The following is a 17136-nucleotide window of genomic DNA, read 5'->3' on the forward strand; positions in this document are numbered from 1 at the left end:
CAATAAATATGAATTTTAAAATACTTCTATTCATCTGCAAAGTTTCAACAACAAGACTTAGGAATAATCACTCATCTATTAGAATCAACAGATTTATCCATACCAAGTTATAATGCTAGGTCTCCTGCATCTACTATGAAAAAGGCTGTAGAAAATGATGGCAGCTGCCACCTTAATCACTTGGAATGCCCTTAGAGTTTTCTGCTGAATGCTCTGAATTACATGGAAAATCTGAAAAGTTGCAATGTGGTGAGAGACACAGTAACACAACAGATGCTATGCTTTTCCTATTCAGTGGCTCAGGCATTCACATGACACAGACAGGTGGCTTTTTGGCATGTGTGGACTAGAAGATTGCAGGTACTGATGTAAGCAACCTAACTGGATAATTTGTTCCTGAGCTTGTTATCCCTCATTCTTTTACTAGTCTGTTAAAATGTCAAATTATGATGTGATTCAATTCTGGCCAGTTTCCAACTGCAGAGTTGGTCTTGTTGTTTTTTGTTTTTAATAAAAATATATTCCAATGCTTTAGTACTTAAGCCAAATGTTTCAGCCAAAACTGATGAAATTAATACAAACAAATCTTACTGATTCTCAAATGTACTTTTGGTTATTTGTTAATTTTGCTCTTTTGGCCTTAAAGACTCTAAAACAATATATTTAAACAGCAGTACAGGAAATCCTTATGTTCTATTGGTGATGAAGTAACTTGCGCATTCTGTTTTTTTTTTTTTTTTTTTTTTTTTTTATAACATACCTTACATTAGCACCTGAAATGTTAATACAATTCATACAGATGGGTTATTTTACTGAAAGCCTAATCTATGTTAATAAGATAACAGAATGTAAATATCTACTGTCCTAATTGGAAACAAAGAGATTTTCTTAAATCAGTGCATCACATATTCTCAACGGTACAAGGAGAAATAACTCCAAACAACGGCAATGAGCTTGCAATTTATATTTTATTTTGCACAAGCTTGCATATATACTGCACATACATTCAGTTTAGAGAAGATGGAAGGCACACAAGGCAATTGAACTACTGAATTCTTTAAGTGGTACAAAGCAAACAGGTATAATTCTGGAGGGTATACAGTACAAAAGCATAAAACACACAAAAATAAAATTCCCTTCCCCCAAAACAAATGTTTTAATTTTGTAGCTGCCGAGCTGAAAATTTATCAAGGATTTAAAAGCAATTATCTACTGCACCATTTCCCTTAAAGAGACAAGGAATTGTGTTGTTTAGTCATATGATCAATTAATATTACAGTACATCTTCGGTAATACAGTTTTGTACACCTTTTCAAATAAATTATGATAAATTAAACCAATAAATTATGCAAAGTCTTTAGAACTTGACAACAACAAAATATCCAAAGTTGAAATTGCCTCTAGCTACAAAAGAAATCAAAATGTACTTTATCAATTCATTTATTATACTATTTTCAAATTAAAGGGTTTTTTTCTTACAAAAGAGCTTAATATGCTATTTACAACATATTGCTAAACAATATAAAGGCAGTCTTTTCATGGTTTGTATTTATTTACATGAATGATAGCTAAGATAATACTGAGGTAAATCCTAACCTTTGACTCTTCCTCTTCAGTGTTCAAACTGGAAATTATTTATTCAAGCTATAAATACTTTTTGGGACAAATATGTTCAGGTTACTGTATTGTGAAGATTTAAGTTAGATCAACAAAATGTAAAAGTGCTTCCTGTGTAAATGTGTAAATTTAGTTTTAATAAACATATTCTGGCTTTGATGTTGAAATTAGAAATGCTACTTTAAAACTTGTGTCGCCTCTATGACATCTAATATAAATATGTTTTTCATAAGTTGCAAAGGTTGACTAACAGTTTTTATCCTAGCATCAGAAATTAACATTCCAGCTTGAATTTCAACTTTTGATTTACCACTAACAGAAAATAAAAATTGCATTTTTTTAAACGAAACATGTAAGTGCAATACAATAACTGCTTACTCAGAAGACAGTTAAATTCATTAAGGGGAGACTTTTGAAAACAATGCATAATAGAATTTACAAATACATACTTGTAACAAAAAGGGCAACATGTTTTATTTGTAATACTAACTACTATTTCACTGTATATCATACACAAGGCAAAATATTTTTGCATTGACTATTCATGTACAAATTTTACTTTTTGCAGTTTTTAAACCATGATCTACATTACAAATTTTGCAATGTTGCTGGTGAGAATCCTATGTTAAACTAAAAATGCTCCACCATTTCCCCTACAATATTTACTTGTAACCATAATATAACATTTCACTGTGTAGTACTGCATGTACACAAAATAAAGTCTGACCTTTTACAGAAATTATATCACCTTGCCTTTTATGAAAACTGTTAGTTCTTAAAAATTATGCAAAAGTTACCTTTCAATACCAATATGCAATAAGTAGAGTATTTTTTTATAAATTGAACATTTTGTACTTTTTTTTTATCTTGCTCCTTAATCAGTTACATCAGCAGATACTTTTTACATTGCTTTATAAAAGTTCCCCTCAATTTCAAATATTCACCCTCTATCTTGTACAGTAACACAAAAAAATCAGCAAACAATACACTTTAATTAAATAATACTCATAGGCACAAAGCAAACCTCAGGAATACATAGGTGAACACGTTTTCAAATAGCTACAACACCCTAACATCTTCCACATCTTTACCATGACCGTGAAACATTAGCATTACACAACCATAGATACAGAAATAAGTATGCTTTTAATTACAAATAGAACATTCTGCTCACAAAACATGTCTAAAATAGGATTTGAATTTAGATAGGAAAGTGTAGCATTTGCACTTCAGACCTGTATTTACATATCCAAATATTATGTATGTATATGTACATAATATATGTATGTCACATTGTATGAACTATTGCTTCTATACTACACTCCTTTTAGGCTAAGAGATCACAATATCTTCACAACAGTTGTTACAAAAAATTGGCGTCTACAAGAGTTTTCAAAACTTGAATGCTGCTTAAACAATTGAGGAAAAAATAATTTGCTTTATCAAATGGTTCTAGAAACTTTTTTCTTCAAAAATGTACAGTATTCTCATGCTTGGTTTTTAGAAAGACACAAAATATGCATAGCTATTAACATTATGTTAAACAGCCAGAAATCAAACCCTTGTGTTTATTGCAACAGTAGAAAATGAATATAATGTTCAAAACATGAAATGGTAAGCCACAGAAGGCACAAAGACTTTTGTACTTGTGGGAAATACTGGTAATTGAAGGATGTTGATCCTTCCGCTGGTGCATTTAGGGTCTAGGCACAGACTACATCATCAGCAATATGTGCAAAATAAAATTTGAGTTACTATAGGGTGGCAATGTGGGATTTCCTTTTGGATTTCACCTTCATTTCCATGTAAACTTTTCTTTTTGCTGTGAAAAGGTAACCATCTGCCCACCAAGTAGCAACAGCTTAATGAAAATTGAAGCTGCAACATTAATAAAAAGAAATACCTTTCTTCTTCTGATTTAGTATAAGTATTCTTATATTCATAAATATATTGGGAGGCACGAAGGCAATATGGCTATAATGTATTATTTTAATATGCAATGATTACAATGTTGTTGCCAGATTGAGCATGTGCAATAGTTCCCATATGTTGAAAATCTTAGTTTGAAATTTACTATGGTTCAGTTATGATACAATTGTTGGGTGTTCTAATTGGAATATCTTGTAAACTGGTATGTGCAGTCTTAGACATGAAGATGCTAAAAACATATGAAGCAAGTGGTAGTCTTTATCACTTACCAAGGCATAGTGAATGATACTCGTTCAGTCTACAAATACGTCTGACTTTGTGTATCAGGATAGATGCTGATTTCTCCAGTGCCTGGTGTATAACAGTTTAATTCTAGCCTTATTAATAAAAAATATTTGAAAAGATATACCTAGATTTGATTAACATTAACTAAAACTGTAGGTATGTTTTTCACTATTACTTTTTCGAGGGTTGTTATCTGTATATATGTGCATGTATGTATGTAGTTATGTAGGTATGTATGCATTGACAAAGAAACACACAAATATGTGTAAAAAAGCTATTTATGCCTTTTATTTCTATGTTTCTTTCTGCTATCTCTCACCAACGAGAAAATGTCAATATTAAAACTGCTAAATGCGTGTGAAACTGGAGACATTTCAAACATGTTTTGTTTGCTTGTTCATACTCTATATATTCTGCCAGTGCTTAGGAGTAATGACCCAGGGTCATAGGACTGTGCTATTTAATCTTACATCAGCAGGCTTATAAATCTTTATGCTGACAATTTCTTGGACATACTTTCTTCAATCAGCAGTGTTTGTAAATAAAGTGAAACTGAAGTGGTTATTGAAAAGTCCAAGATGGAGATAGCTGGAGAATCCTGGTAGATGGCTCATACCCCAGGATGGGTACTAGGTACAAGTACGTAAGAGAAATGGTTATTGATCTGGTCACCTAGGTATCCATGTGGCTAAACATTTGCTCTCCAAAGTGAAAACAGTTCCTTTAAAAAAAAAGGAACACTGCCATACAGGATGAATGCAATGCTGCTGACAAAATTCTTCTTGTTGCAATGACTCATTCTTCAACACATTTTATTTCTTAAAATATTACAAATATACTTACGAACAAAGAGGATCCGAAAATGTATTTAAAAAATGTAGTGTAGATGGAAAGTGAGATAAGGCTTAAAAAAATAATTAGTAATATGGGCAGAATAGGATACTCAATCAGCTTGTTCCCTGTGGTCTAGCAATATTCAACAATGGTGGAAAGCAAGAGGGCATGTGTCTGGGCACTGGGCAGGTGTCTTCGGTCTCAACAGTGAAGACTTTAATCTGTTACTAAGCCCAACAGAACAAAAGGCATCTACCTTACTTTACTTGCACACTTGTCACACAATGATTACTTTCATGAAGAAAAGACATTATAAATTTGTAGTTTAAATCACTGAAATTAGTAAAATCTATATATTGAGTGAAAACATAACAGCCAAGTCAATACAAAACTTTGAATAGCGATAAAAAACAGTTCAATACACAAAAGATAAACATCCATAACGAAGGATGCTTGGAATTACAAGTCTCAAGATTAATGAATTCTCTCATTGAGGAATGTTTGCATTTTATGTATATGACAAGTGAAAATCTAATGAAGCAAGTACAAGAAAATGGCAGTTCTTTCTTGTATTGCACCAGATTAGTCATCAACAGCTTTTAGTTGTATTTTACAGATTCATCCATGAAAGGAAACATATTTTAGCCAGAATCAGTTTTGCTTCAGAAGAGAGTTGCTTAGCACTCAGATTACATATCTGAATTTGCCACTTAGCAAAAGTGTAGTTTGGTGCTGATCTCTTGCCAAGTAGAGAAGGCATGACAGAGTTTTAACATTTTTAGAGGAATGTTTCTTTATTGTTGCTTCTTGATGTATTTGTTCATACTTCTGAGATAACCAAGTTTCAGTTCAGACCATAATTTTGTTGTGCATGTTTCATTAGTTATTGAAGATGAAATACTAGCAACATCCTGCCACACACTGGATTGAACCTCAAATAAACAACCAGGTCTACCACTCTTAAGTTCAAGGAAAGTGTGGCACTGTTGATTCCCTCCCCTTCACTGAATTGCAGCATAGCTCCTTACCAGGCATATTTGATGCCATTAATCCACACTCAGCCTGCCTTGATAACATGCTCATTGTGACTGCATGGTGAAACATACATCTCCATTCATGGAGTGGCACAGTACTTTCAAGGTAATTTCTGACTTTGTCATATATATCTACCCAGTTAGCCCTGCTTACCTGCATAACTCTTCATTTATATAAAGCTGATACATGCTGTATGGTGCTTCCAGGCGAACTAAATTCATTATATTGACAGAACTATCTTGTTGAAAACTACCAAGCACACAAAGGGGTGCAAAGTAGTAATCTAGTATGCCCATGTGTATCTCTCTAGAAATACATCAACCCACAAATCACAAAATTCTCATCACATCTTTGCCACTAAAGGTCTTACGGCTTGTCTTAGGGCTCCTTGCATTCTGCCATCATAGTCCCTAACAACTACAGTTAAACCTGCTCAATCCATCCAGTACCCTTCCATGCTTCCATGCTGCATCCTCTAATGTACAAAGGCTTCTGGGCAACATACCTCATCGGTCCCAGGAAGCTGCAGGATGCAGCACTCTAGGTGATGGTACTTCACCCACCAAACTATAATGTTGTGAGCTCTCTTCTATACTCGGTGAACACTACCTGGGAGGATGTTTCCTGAGACACAGATTGTGAAGCCATTGGTACAATATCCCAGGGTACATGAGGTTTGCTTGAGAAACGCAACATAAAAATAGCAAACATGTTAAAAGTTTCAATGGGCACAAAATATATGAACACTCAATGAAAGGCTTTTCAACACTAAATGTCCTTCTGTAATTGTTTAGCTGATCTGTTTAATTTACATTTAATCCAGAAGATTTGTGAAACATCTGCGTGGAACAGTGTTTGTTTCAGGCTGTGAAGTATCAGGTATAAGCTATTCTTTCACCAATAATCATGGACAAAACCAATTCCAATAAAGAAAAGTGTTAAGTTCAGGAATCAACGTTCTGGTGTTCTCGTGAGTGTTTTAAATGAGTAAATGAAACAGGATCTGGAATATTTGTCTAAGAGATCCAATCTGCTGAAGGTACGCCGCAATGTTCAGACATTTGGCAGTATCAGCGCACTGTGCCTTTAACGACCCGCAGTTTTGTGCTATGACTTTTCTCACGGGATGAAAAGGCAACTTTGCAACAGCAATGTTTGCTAGCCACATCTTTTTTAACACCTAATGCCCTGGCTTGCTGAAACAGGATCTGCACGCTAGAATTTAGTGTCCCTGAAAATTACCCTATCCAGAGTCCAAATGTTAAGGGTCTTGGGTAAAAAGCAGAGAGCATACGAAACATAAGTAGCCCCTTCAACTTGACACAATAAAATAAATAAATAGAATCCATAAGGAATTACGTATTCATATACATAGACATATGTATGCAAATATAGCAATTATATACACATATATGAAATTACAAAGGAGACACATAATGTGAGCATCCGTGTAGGGGGGCCGAGAGGTGCTGCTGCGCTCGGTCCGCGCCACAGGGTCCCTACTCGTGGAGCAGCTCTTGCAGGCAGTTTGGAGATTTGAAAATCTCAGGGACTTCACTGTCCAGTTTACAGATGACCTTGTAAATGGCCTTCTTCCAGGAGGGATCAACATCTTTGCCGGCAATAATGGCATTGAAAAACTCTCGTAACGTGATCTGCGCCACTTCCAGGAATCTCTCCGGAACCTGCCGACACAAGGAGACAATGGCATTAATGAAGTTTTCAGTTTCAGGTCTCTGCTTCTTCAAAGGGAGAACAACACTCATTCTTGCTGGCAAGAAGGGGCTTAGCGTGCGTGACACCTGCGTGTTCTAAATATGGCCGCCTCTATTCTCTTCTGGAGAGCAGTTATTTATAGGGCAAGAGCGCAACAGTTTCAAAGTGTGTGCCTGGTGTGTTTGCAAGATCTATCTGTCTGCTGCAGCAATGTCCAGGTCTGCTCAGTACACTGTGCTGGAAGCAGACAATGCGAATAGCAGGACAGTAGGAGGAAGGATTTCTAGCAGGCCAGATTTCACGAGAAACGGTGCATCTGAGGAATCTTGCCTCTGTGACAGGGAGCAGTCGCTGGCATAGAGAAAGCCACTCTGTTATAGTCTGAGACAGTTTTGCAAGCGCTTCATCAGCGCCTCCTCTTTGAATATACAACAAGGACATTTGTGTTCCATTCTCAACAATAAAATCATCGGGGCAGCGCAGAGTATGTTAACAACTAACCCAAGGAAGTGTCACTCTTTGACGTCACAGGCCATTCACTGTCCCCGTTTGTGGAGTGCTAGGTATAAGGTTCATCGATTCGACTTTATAATTAAAGCTTTAAATAAAGGCAAAGAGGGTATCAAATTCGATTCTTTAGGTATTTAAGAAGACAGGCGTTAGGGATAGCTTTCCTTCCTATGCCTGCAGCAGTAATCGGAAGAGATAGGCTCAGGGGCGGCTAAGGGGCAGCTCAGTGGCATAACAAAACTTGCCCTTCCTTCGCGCCCCTCCCCCACAAGACCCCCACCCACCTGCAAATTACATGGAGGGCCACATCTCGGGACTCACTCCGGAGCTTTCAGGCCAGGGTACTGTGCTGAGGGAGCACCACTGAGCTTACCCTCCCCACCAAACCGCGCCGCAGGGCCTTTGTAAGGCCACTGGGGCAGCTCATTAAATAGAGAAAAATATGGCAGCCATGCCTGCCTCACTGTGACCACCCTGAGGACAGGATTCACAAAGGTAACATACTTTGCTACAATTTACACTTTTGAGTAAGTTGATTTATTTTTGGCTACTTGCAAACACAAATTGTAAGTTATACTTTTGCAATAAATTTACACTCGGATTTTCTGAATAGCTAAAAAGTAGCACATTTACTCAAACGTGCAACTTACTCGAAAGTGTATAAACCTGTGGCCTTTCCGTTTGGTTGCGCCATGTGAGTTACACTTTCATAGTAAATTGACCCTCAGATTTTGTGACTAGCCAAAAAGTAGCAAACTTACTCTTCGGGCCCAGAGTTTTGAATTGGTGGTGCATGAACTAGCAAAAGACTTGTGTCAAGGTTGTTCACTGTGCAGTCGACAGATAAAAGAGAGCCAGGACACAGGTTAATATTTTCCGCAGACAATTGTGTAAACTTTGCTAATCCTCTCAGTGTGCTTCTGTTTTCTATATACTGCCTGGTGATAGGCATCAAAACATTTGATCCTACCTTCGAACAAAGAGCCTCAAACGCTGATTTACGTATATAGTTAGCTATCAGAACGGTGCTCAACTATTAACAGTGTTTCATCAGCCCCAACGAAGTAGTATTTATCCATTTGACGGACACGGCAACAACTTGGGGTAGGGTGCTACTTTAGGTGGTACTACTTCACACAGATCCTTTGTTAAAAGGGCACCAGGTTATAATCAGTGTGCATATTCTGAGAAGAGAGGCTACTACAAAAAAAAAAAAGAAACACTGATAAAGCCAAGTTTTGGCTTCCTATAATGCAAACAGTCAGTGCACATAAGACACAGGGACACTTAAAGCTTACATATATGCACACATTCCAGCACAACTACTGCTGTAGTGATCAAAAGCTATATAAGCAATCATGAACAGAAAAAAAGACGCAGAAGCGCTTGTGCAAAGACCAACGAACAGCCATATGCAAGGTCCAGTAGGCAAAAAGCCATGCCTCCTATGCAGACAAACTAATGGTGGACACTGGTCAAGAGACATAGAGGAATTATCTAGCACAGACCAGAGGTTACGCAGAACCCTATGCAGTATTTGGCATCCACACTTACCCTGTGCAGTATCAAGCACCCACACACACACACAACACTAAGCAGAGTCAAACACCCATACTTATTCACAACCCTCTGCAGCACTAGGCATCTGCGCCTATAGGACCCGTGTAACATCAGCACTTATACAAAGCCCTGTGCAGCATCAGGCATCAGCAGCACAAGTGCAGAACCCTGTGCATTATCAAGCATCAGCGCTTATAAAAAAGCCTGGAACAACATCAGGCATCCACACTTATTCAGGACCCTGTGCATCAGGCATCAGGACTTATACAGAACCATGTGCAGCATTCAAGTGCATGCCTCCATCACACTTACACAGAGATATGTGGTGCAACAGCCATCATCACCACTTATACAGAGGAGCACATGGTGATGCCCACCACGACAGTACATAGAGATGTGAAGTAAGAAAGGCCAGGGTGATGTACATCGGGCAGCATAAAGTCCAAAGGGAGCTCCTACGGGGACAAAGGGTCACGTAGGATAGTCTTTTTGTGTTATAAATGCAGGACTACAAGCACTGAAGTGAAACAAAATGCAGGGAAGGATATGCTTCCCACACCTGACATGGGAGAACTGGAGAACATTTCAGGGGGAAACAATTCATTTTCACCCTTTTTGTTGTGCATTTGAGGGTTACTTTAAAGAGGCAGGCAGGTCCTTGTGAGTAGATACCATGTTTAAAATGATATACTATTTGCCAAATATGTAATCGGACCCTGCAAAACAGGTAACATTCTAATTTGAAGCAAAGATATTTGATTTTCATCCTTGAGCCCAACACTAAATTTTTCACTTCTATCCTTCTCTACCATGCTATGATTAAAAGTCCTTTATATTGTAAATGATAAATAATAGGACTTGTGACATCTGGTGAGCATAACTGCATGACATATGTCTATGAAATGTTCAATTGCCACCCTAAGAACAAGAGGTGTTCACTTTAGAGTGTACATACAGTAAATCTCCATTTCAAAATAAAGAATTACATATGTCCATTAGTGAAAAACATCCTGATTATTCACTGTTCATCTATCTATAGTTTTACGTCATATATGGCACTCAAAATAATCTGCCCCTGCTTTCAACTGCTATGCAGGGGCAAATAAATATTTAGGGAGCTATACGTACTACAATCTCTCCTTTCCATCCTCAATTAAAAAAAAAAAAACTGACCACCAGCTATGAACCCCACCCTCCTCCGTGCCTTTCCTACCCTCTCCCACCTGAAGCTGTGCTCTCTGCTGTCCATCAGAGCAGAGAGCCAGTACTTCTCGAATAGGCTCTCAGAGAACCCTGTCAGAGCAGCTGGCATTCCTTTTTGACTTGTCACCCATTGTTGCTATGTCATAGCAGTGAATAACCAGATTCATGATGTGCATAAACAGCATGGCCTCTCCTCCATGACCCAAATGTAGAAAAATATACCTTACCTGACGTCCTTAAAAAACATCAACCACATTCTGTGCCTTCCTTCCCCCTCCTGCAGCTGTGCTTTCTGTGTTCAGTCAAAGCAGACAATCATCACAGCTTAAACAGGATCTAAGAGAGCCCAATCACCCTAGGCTGGAAGGCCTTTGTGACATAGCAACAATGGGTATCGAGTTTTGTTATCAACTGATAGTACATCATAGCAGTGACTTACCAGGTTCTTAGTCTAGACTCTAGAGTAAAGGATAGTGGCTCCCTGTTGAATCATTCATAACAATAGAGTTAGTGTTTGTTCTGAGTGTTCATGGAATTACTGGTTCTAGTCTGATATTATTGGAAGTCTGTCATACAGTCACATGGTTTGTGTTCTGACTGCACAGATGAGCCTCTACTGATAGGAATGAAATATGTACACTTTTTTGCACATTCTTGCAGATTACAGAAATTCTAGATTTGCACATTTTGCCCTGTACCTAGTTTAATTTTCTACACATAACACATTTAGTGCAGATGATGTTGACTGTTTCAAGTATTTTCATTTTGCTGCTTTCAAATGAATTATATTAGCTTCTAATTGGCAAAGCAGTCAATATAATAGCTTAATATATCTTCAACAATCTGTTGTTTAAAAGGCTAATTTATATCGGGTGTCAAACATGATCTATTGGGCGGTTCTTAAGCAGGGATGGCAATCTGACACTGTAGGCATTGGATTTAACCAACCAGAGGAATCTTTTTATCTCATCATTAATTAAATTGTTTACGTTCCTTCCTAAAACCACGTTAACAGGTATTCAACAATATTGTCACCATTTCTGGATGCAGTGGTAAGAGGTAAGTGCCCTCCTGGGGTATAAACAGTGTCTGAGCTATGCCTTCCACACCCTGTCTTAGAGTGTTGCTGAAAACCATATCAATGGGTGCTTTAGACGGTCCAGCATCATCACTGAACAAAAAGTGATGCAATTCACTCATTACCATGTTTTTCACATTAAACCTTTTTGTGTTATCAAGGTATAACCCAGTCATGAGCGCAAAAGATCCTCCCATTACCCCTCTGTGGCAGTTTTGTATGTTTTGGGATCATTCCATAAATTGTGGCAGCCACTTTTAAGTATGTTTGTTTCAAGACTGTTGCAAAGGCTGTCTTAAAATTACACTATGGACAGGGAAGGGTGCCTTTACTGGCTTTCAGAATGGCTGTTGTGACTTTACGTGCAGCCCTCGACCTCACGTCTGCTTATGGGAATCCCTGCTTGTCTGACATTCTATACCACCCCGAATCCTTTGGGCTGCCAAGCATCTGACTGAATCATAAACCCATGAAGACATGCATCAGTGTAAATGACATAATATGATGGTATAGACACTAGCATCTAAAGCTGTTTCAATGCCAGACCCAAAAATGGCAAAAGTAGAGTTAATGTACTAGAAAAGTAAAAGCCGGAAATGTGATTGGGTATCACTATCTAATAAACAGTATGTAACTAACAATGAACAATAAAGGTCCTTTGCTGTTTACCATCACATATCTACACTGATGCAGTTGACCCTACTCTCTGCTGAACAAGAGGAGTTCTCTCACACCTCCATGCTGAACACTGTGAACATCTGCAAAAAGTATTCAGAGACGAATGAGGCCCCTGAGGTTTCCTTCAATAGCAACAACCTTCTGTAGGACAAGCCTGCAGCCTTTTCTCTGCATGGGGAGGCAGCAGTGGATCACAGCACCATACAGTCATCTGGAAGCAGGACAACAACGAGTGAAGAGACAACAAAGATTATCCGTTCCAGACGTAGAGTACTGGTAGACCACAGGAAATGCTGCTGCCAACGAAGGATCTAATACAGGCTACACACACATCTCAGAAGCCAAATCTTGCTGTTTCTTCTCTGAAACCTTTTCAATATAAACTGACAGTATAACACCTTAAAAAGTCAGACATGAGGTGCTTTTTCTGGTTTTTTCCTTTCTTGAGCTGTTCCAATCATGTCAATGTCTGGTTGTCAGAGGCAAAAAAGGCATAATACAGGCTAATAAAGGAGCTCTCACATAATCCGATCAATCATTTGTATGAATGTACGTATTTATGTATGTGTTACTTCTATAGCACAAGCCTAGCCAAAAGGGCAGCAAAGTGCTGTAGATGGTCAAAGACAATCATAAAGTCAAACAGTAACAGGAGCTGTAGTTGAGTTGTGGATGATTAATGTATTGTAGGGTAGTGCTTTTTATAGAGGTGACTCTTCAACTCTTTACAGAATTGGAGCATCTTTGGAGCGGTCCTGATGGTTACAGGGCTGTTCCAAATCCTGGATGCATGAATGGAAAAGGCCTGCTGCCTGTTTTTATTCTTCTTCTTTCCACTTCTTAATCTGCATTATGATGGAATCCTGTAAACTTGTCCGAATAATAAGCAGGCATGCTGGATGTGATTGCTTTGTAAATTATGCAGCTGGTTTTGAAGATGGCACATGCAGGAAAGGTGAGCCAATGGAATTCCATCAGAAATGCAGAATGCCTTTTAGGGGTGTCAGTGTGAAGCATGGGATGCCATGGAGCAGAGAATTAGCACCATCCAGATGCAAAAGTATGAGGGCTTGTACAGCAGTTCTGAAGTCGCTTTCTGGAAGAAACCGTTTCACTTTCTTTAGAGCAGAGAGCTGATACTAGGCCATCTTTCTTTTTTTGGCAGTGCGTTCTTTGAGGGTGAAGTTGGTGCTGAAGGGAAATCCAAGTGACTTGCCATTCATTAAAGTTTGTGTTTGAAGCTGTTAAGGTTCATGTCACTGGGCAGGTTTGTACTGTTTCTTGTCTGTGGCAAATAACAGAAATCCTTCCTTGGCTGGGTTGAGCTTCAGGTGGGCTCAGCACATACAGGTTTGGATGATGTTCAGGCCGTGTTTCAATCAATCAATCAATCAGGGGTTTGTATAGCATGACTACTCACCCCTAAGGGTCTCAAGGCGGGGGGCTACTGAACTGGCTAGGGACTGTGGTTCAGTCAAAGAGCCAGGTCTTGAGGTCCTTCCTGAATTGGGGCAGCGACAGAGATTGTCTGAGGTAGAGAGGCAGGATGTTCCAGGTCTTTGCGGAGAGGTTGGAAAAAGATTTTCCTCCAGGCCTGGTCTTACTGATCCGTGGGATGGTAGCCAGGGCCAGACGGGCAGAGCAGAGGTGTCTAGTGGGTGCAGGGAATGAGAGGTGGTGGTCAAGGTTTGCAGGTCCTGCGTCGCAGAGGGCTCTGTAGGCCTGTGTGAGGAGCTTGAAAGTGACTCTTTTGCTGACAGGAAGCCGGTGGAGTTCTTTCAGGTGCTCGGTGATGTGACTGCAGGGGGTAACGTTTAGGACAAATCTGGTGGCGGTGTTTTGGATGTTGTGAAGTTTCTTGAGGAGTTTCTGGGTGATGTTAGCGTGTAGTGCATTGCCTTCGTTGAGTCTGCTGCTGATGTGCACGTGGGTGACTGTCTTTCTGGACTCTGTGGGGATCCACCTGAAGATTTGAGGCATTGGATGCCGGAAGCAGAGGACACTTTTATGCAGGGTTGTGTATCATCAGCACACTGATGAATCTTGTGGCTGTTATTTGCAAGTACAAAACCAAATAGCTCCATGTAGAGGTTGAAAATGACAGGAGACAATATGCAATCCTGTGGGACTCTGCAGATGAGAGGGACCTTTTAAGAGCTGGAGATGCCCAGGTGAACAAAGCAGTGTTGGTTAGAACAGCAGAAGGACAACTAGTGAAGGATATTGCTTGTGAATCCCATTTGAGACTCCAGGGTGCGTATGAGGGTGGGATGGTCGACTGTGTTGAATGCAGCTAGCAAGTACAGCAAAACCAGGAGGCAGGGGTCTTCTTCATCTGTGGTCAAGAGGGTTTTGTTTACCTTGGAGTTTCCGAACATTTTATGTTCAGAGAGGCATTACAGCAAAATAAAAAAATATTTATCTACATAAACAGGGAAACACCTTGTGAAATATGTTCACTTTCTGTCAACAGGATGCTGCATTGCCTTTGGCCGGGCCGCGTTGTCTGTGCGGCAGAAATGACTTGTCTCCTCCTCCTCCTCTTCCCAGTTGCTTTACCTTCAAGGATGATTTGTTTTATGAAACCGACTGTCCCCAGCCTCTGCAGTACATAATAAAAGCCTGACATAGCAGCCTGCCTGCCTTCTGTGTCCTGCAGATCCTCATCATAGGTGTCAGGACATACCAAGGTTAGCGGTCACTGGAACCGCACTCGCCGGCCCAGCCTTGCCAAGTGCGCTTGGCAGATGAACGAATGTCACAGCAAATATATGGGGAATCACAAAGGTTATAGGAACTGCAGACTTTCCTCCTTTCTGGACACCACGCAAGTAGATTTATATCATTCTCGAAAACATACATTGTCTCATCCGCGGCTTGTCACCAGCGCTTCAGCATCCTTATTACAGCCTCCAGAGATACTGATAGTGGCACCTTTTGTGAGCACCGGTCCCTTGCTTGGACAGAGTAGCTAAAATGGCCGACATGTTATCTGTTTCTTGCACACCAAGGGCGCACTGTGAGAACTGTCATGTTTTCTTCTTCGCTAAGGCCAAGATTTGCGACTATATCCTCGAGTGGTGCTAATGTAGCAAATTGTTCCCTCGCAGAGCGGCTGAGGTCTTTTGTTTGTGTTTGCTACTATAAAAGGGCAACACAATGCCGACTGTAAGAAGAAGACAATGTCAAGGAGAAAAGGGTATTGGTATTTTGGACACTCTTGACTGCTCGCCTTGGAGAGAGAGTTATTCTTGTCACAAACCCTTTTGTCTGCATCTGCTGACTGCTTGCCTGTAGCCAGCAGCATACTTTAACTGTTTTGTCACCTCCTAACATCACATGCATCAGCTGTTGTGCTTTTGTTACGGGTATTGTCGAACTAATCCGCTGTGGCTGCTGTACTCTGCAGTAAATAACACAGAAACTGCTTCTCAGACAATTCGCCATGAATATTTCAGATGGGTCTTTACAACTCTGATTCACAAAATAAAATAAAAATAATCATACGACACTCAAACAACGCCCAGGTGCCTTACAGCTAACTAGGCGCCCGGCTCATCTTATTAGATAAATTCAATTATTCCCCCTCGACAATGTTATTCCAAAGAAAAGTGCATCGCTTTTTAAAACTCTGGTGATTTTACAATGCACCTGTCAGTTTATGGCTGTGAAATATTACTTTGGAAATTGCAGGATATGATAAGAAAAAGCTGCCAGCGATATACTTACCCTCCCTGTATCCCTTGAACAAGGAAGACAATAAAAAACCAATGCATCTTTCAAAGGCCATTACAGCGTCTCTGAAAAAGTCCTCTTTTTCCTCTGCTGTTTGCTAGACTATGCAAGATGTATTGACAATAACACCATATTTTGCAAAGCTGTGCTGATTTTTTCCCCGAATGCACAGAAGGCACAGGTAAAAAAAGATCTCCTTGGAAAGGAGACAGGCGGTTCAAGTACTTCACCGAGCATTCATTCACCCTTGTGTGCGCGTGAGCCCTCTAAACAAACTCCCCTGTCCCCGCTGTTTGTTAAGTAAATATTGATCGAGGAGACACAGACCTGACAGCAGCGGCACAAGCTGGGGACTTGCACTGCAGACAGAGTGGACTTAAAAGGATAAACTCCGATGTTTTAGTAGCTGCGCGCTGAGATTAGCAGATAACGTGACAGGAACGCGCGCCGTGTCCCGAGCCCCCACCTCCCGGCAAGACTCTCCTGCTTCTATGTATAGGTCTGAAATCAGCCATTACCCGGCCTTCCATGCGCATCGGCCACTCGCCGTGGAACACGTGGCCCGCGAGAACAAGCACTGGCAAAGTAAACAGGCCCGGTTTTCTTTTTAGGGGAAGTGGTGGGTAATAGTTGGGCTGCTATGTGTTTGTTGTCCTCGGCTAGGCCTAGAAATTAACGCCTTGGGCTACAGACTGCATTAGGGGAGGATAACTGAACCCTCGCAGGAGAGCCTTAAGTCAGAAAATGAAGTTTGCGTTGTAGGAAGTGAACTCAAGTGGCATATATAGTCAAATGTAGCAATGTAGGCAGCTTTTGTCAAAGGCCAGGCATTTTTAAGTAAGCTAGTGTGCTTACATGGTTGGTCCACCAATATGTTATCAAGACAGCAAAGTAAAACAAATGAACAGGATATGGCATCCGGGAGCTCCTAAAGTATGCACTTCCTAAACAAAAAA

At 39.9% G+C, this 17136-nt stretch overlaps 1 protein-coding gene across 1 annotated transcript in view; it reads right to left on the reverse strand.

The window, feature by feature from the left end:
- Positions 1–949: 949 nt before the first annotated feature.
- Positions 950–17136, reverse strand: part of PROX1 (prospero homeobox 1) — a 96365-nt gene continuing 80178 nt past the window's right edge. The window contains exon 5 of the mRNA XM_069233901.1: positions 950–7385. Within this exon, the coding sequence (XP_069090002.1) occupies positions 7200–7385 (186 nt within the window). The 3' untranslated portion in view covers positions 950–7199. The remainder of the gene's footprint in view (positions 7386–17136) is intronic.

The sequence above is a fragment of the Pleurodeles waltl genome, chromosome 5 (assembly GCF_031143425.1).
Source record: "Pleurodeles waltl isolate 20211129_DDA chromosome 5, aPleWal1.hap1.20221129, whole genome shotgun sequence".
NCBI lineage: Eukaryota > Metazoa > Chordata > Amphibia > Caudata > Salamandridae > Pleurodeles > Pleurodeles waltl.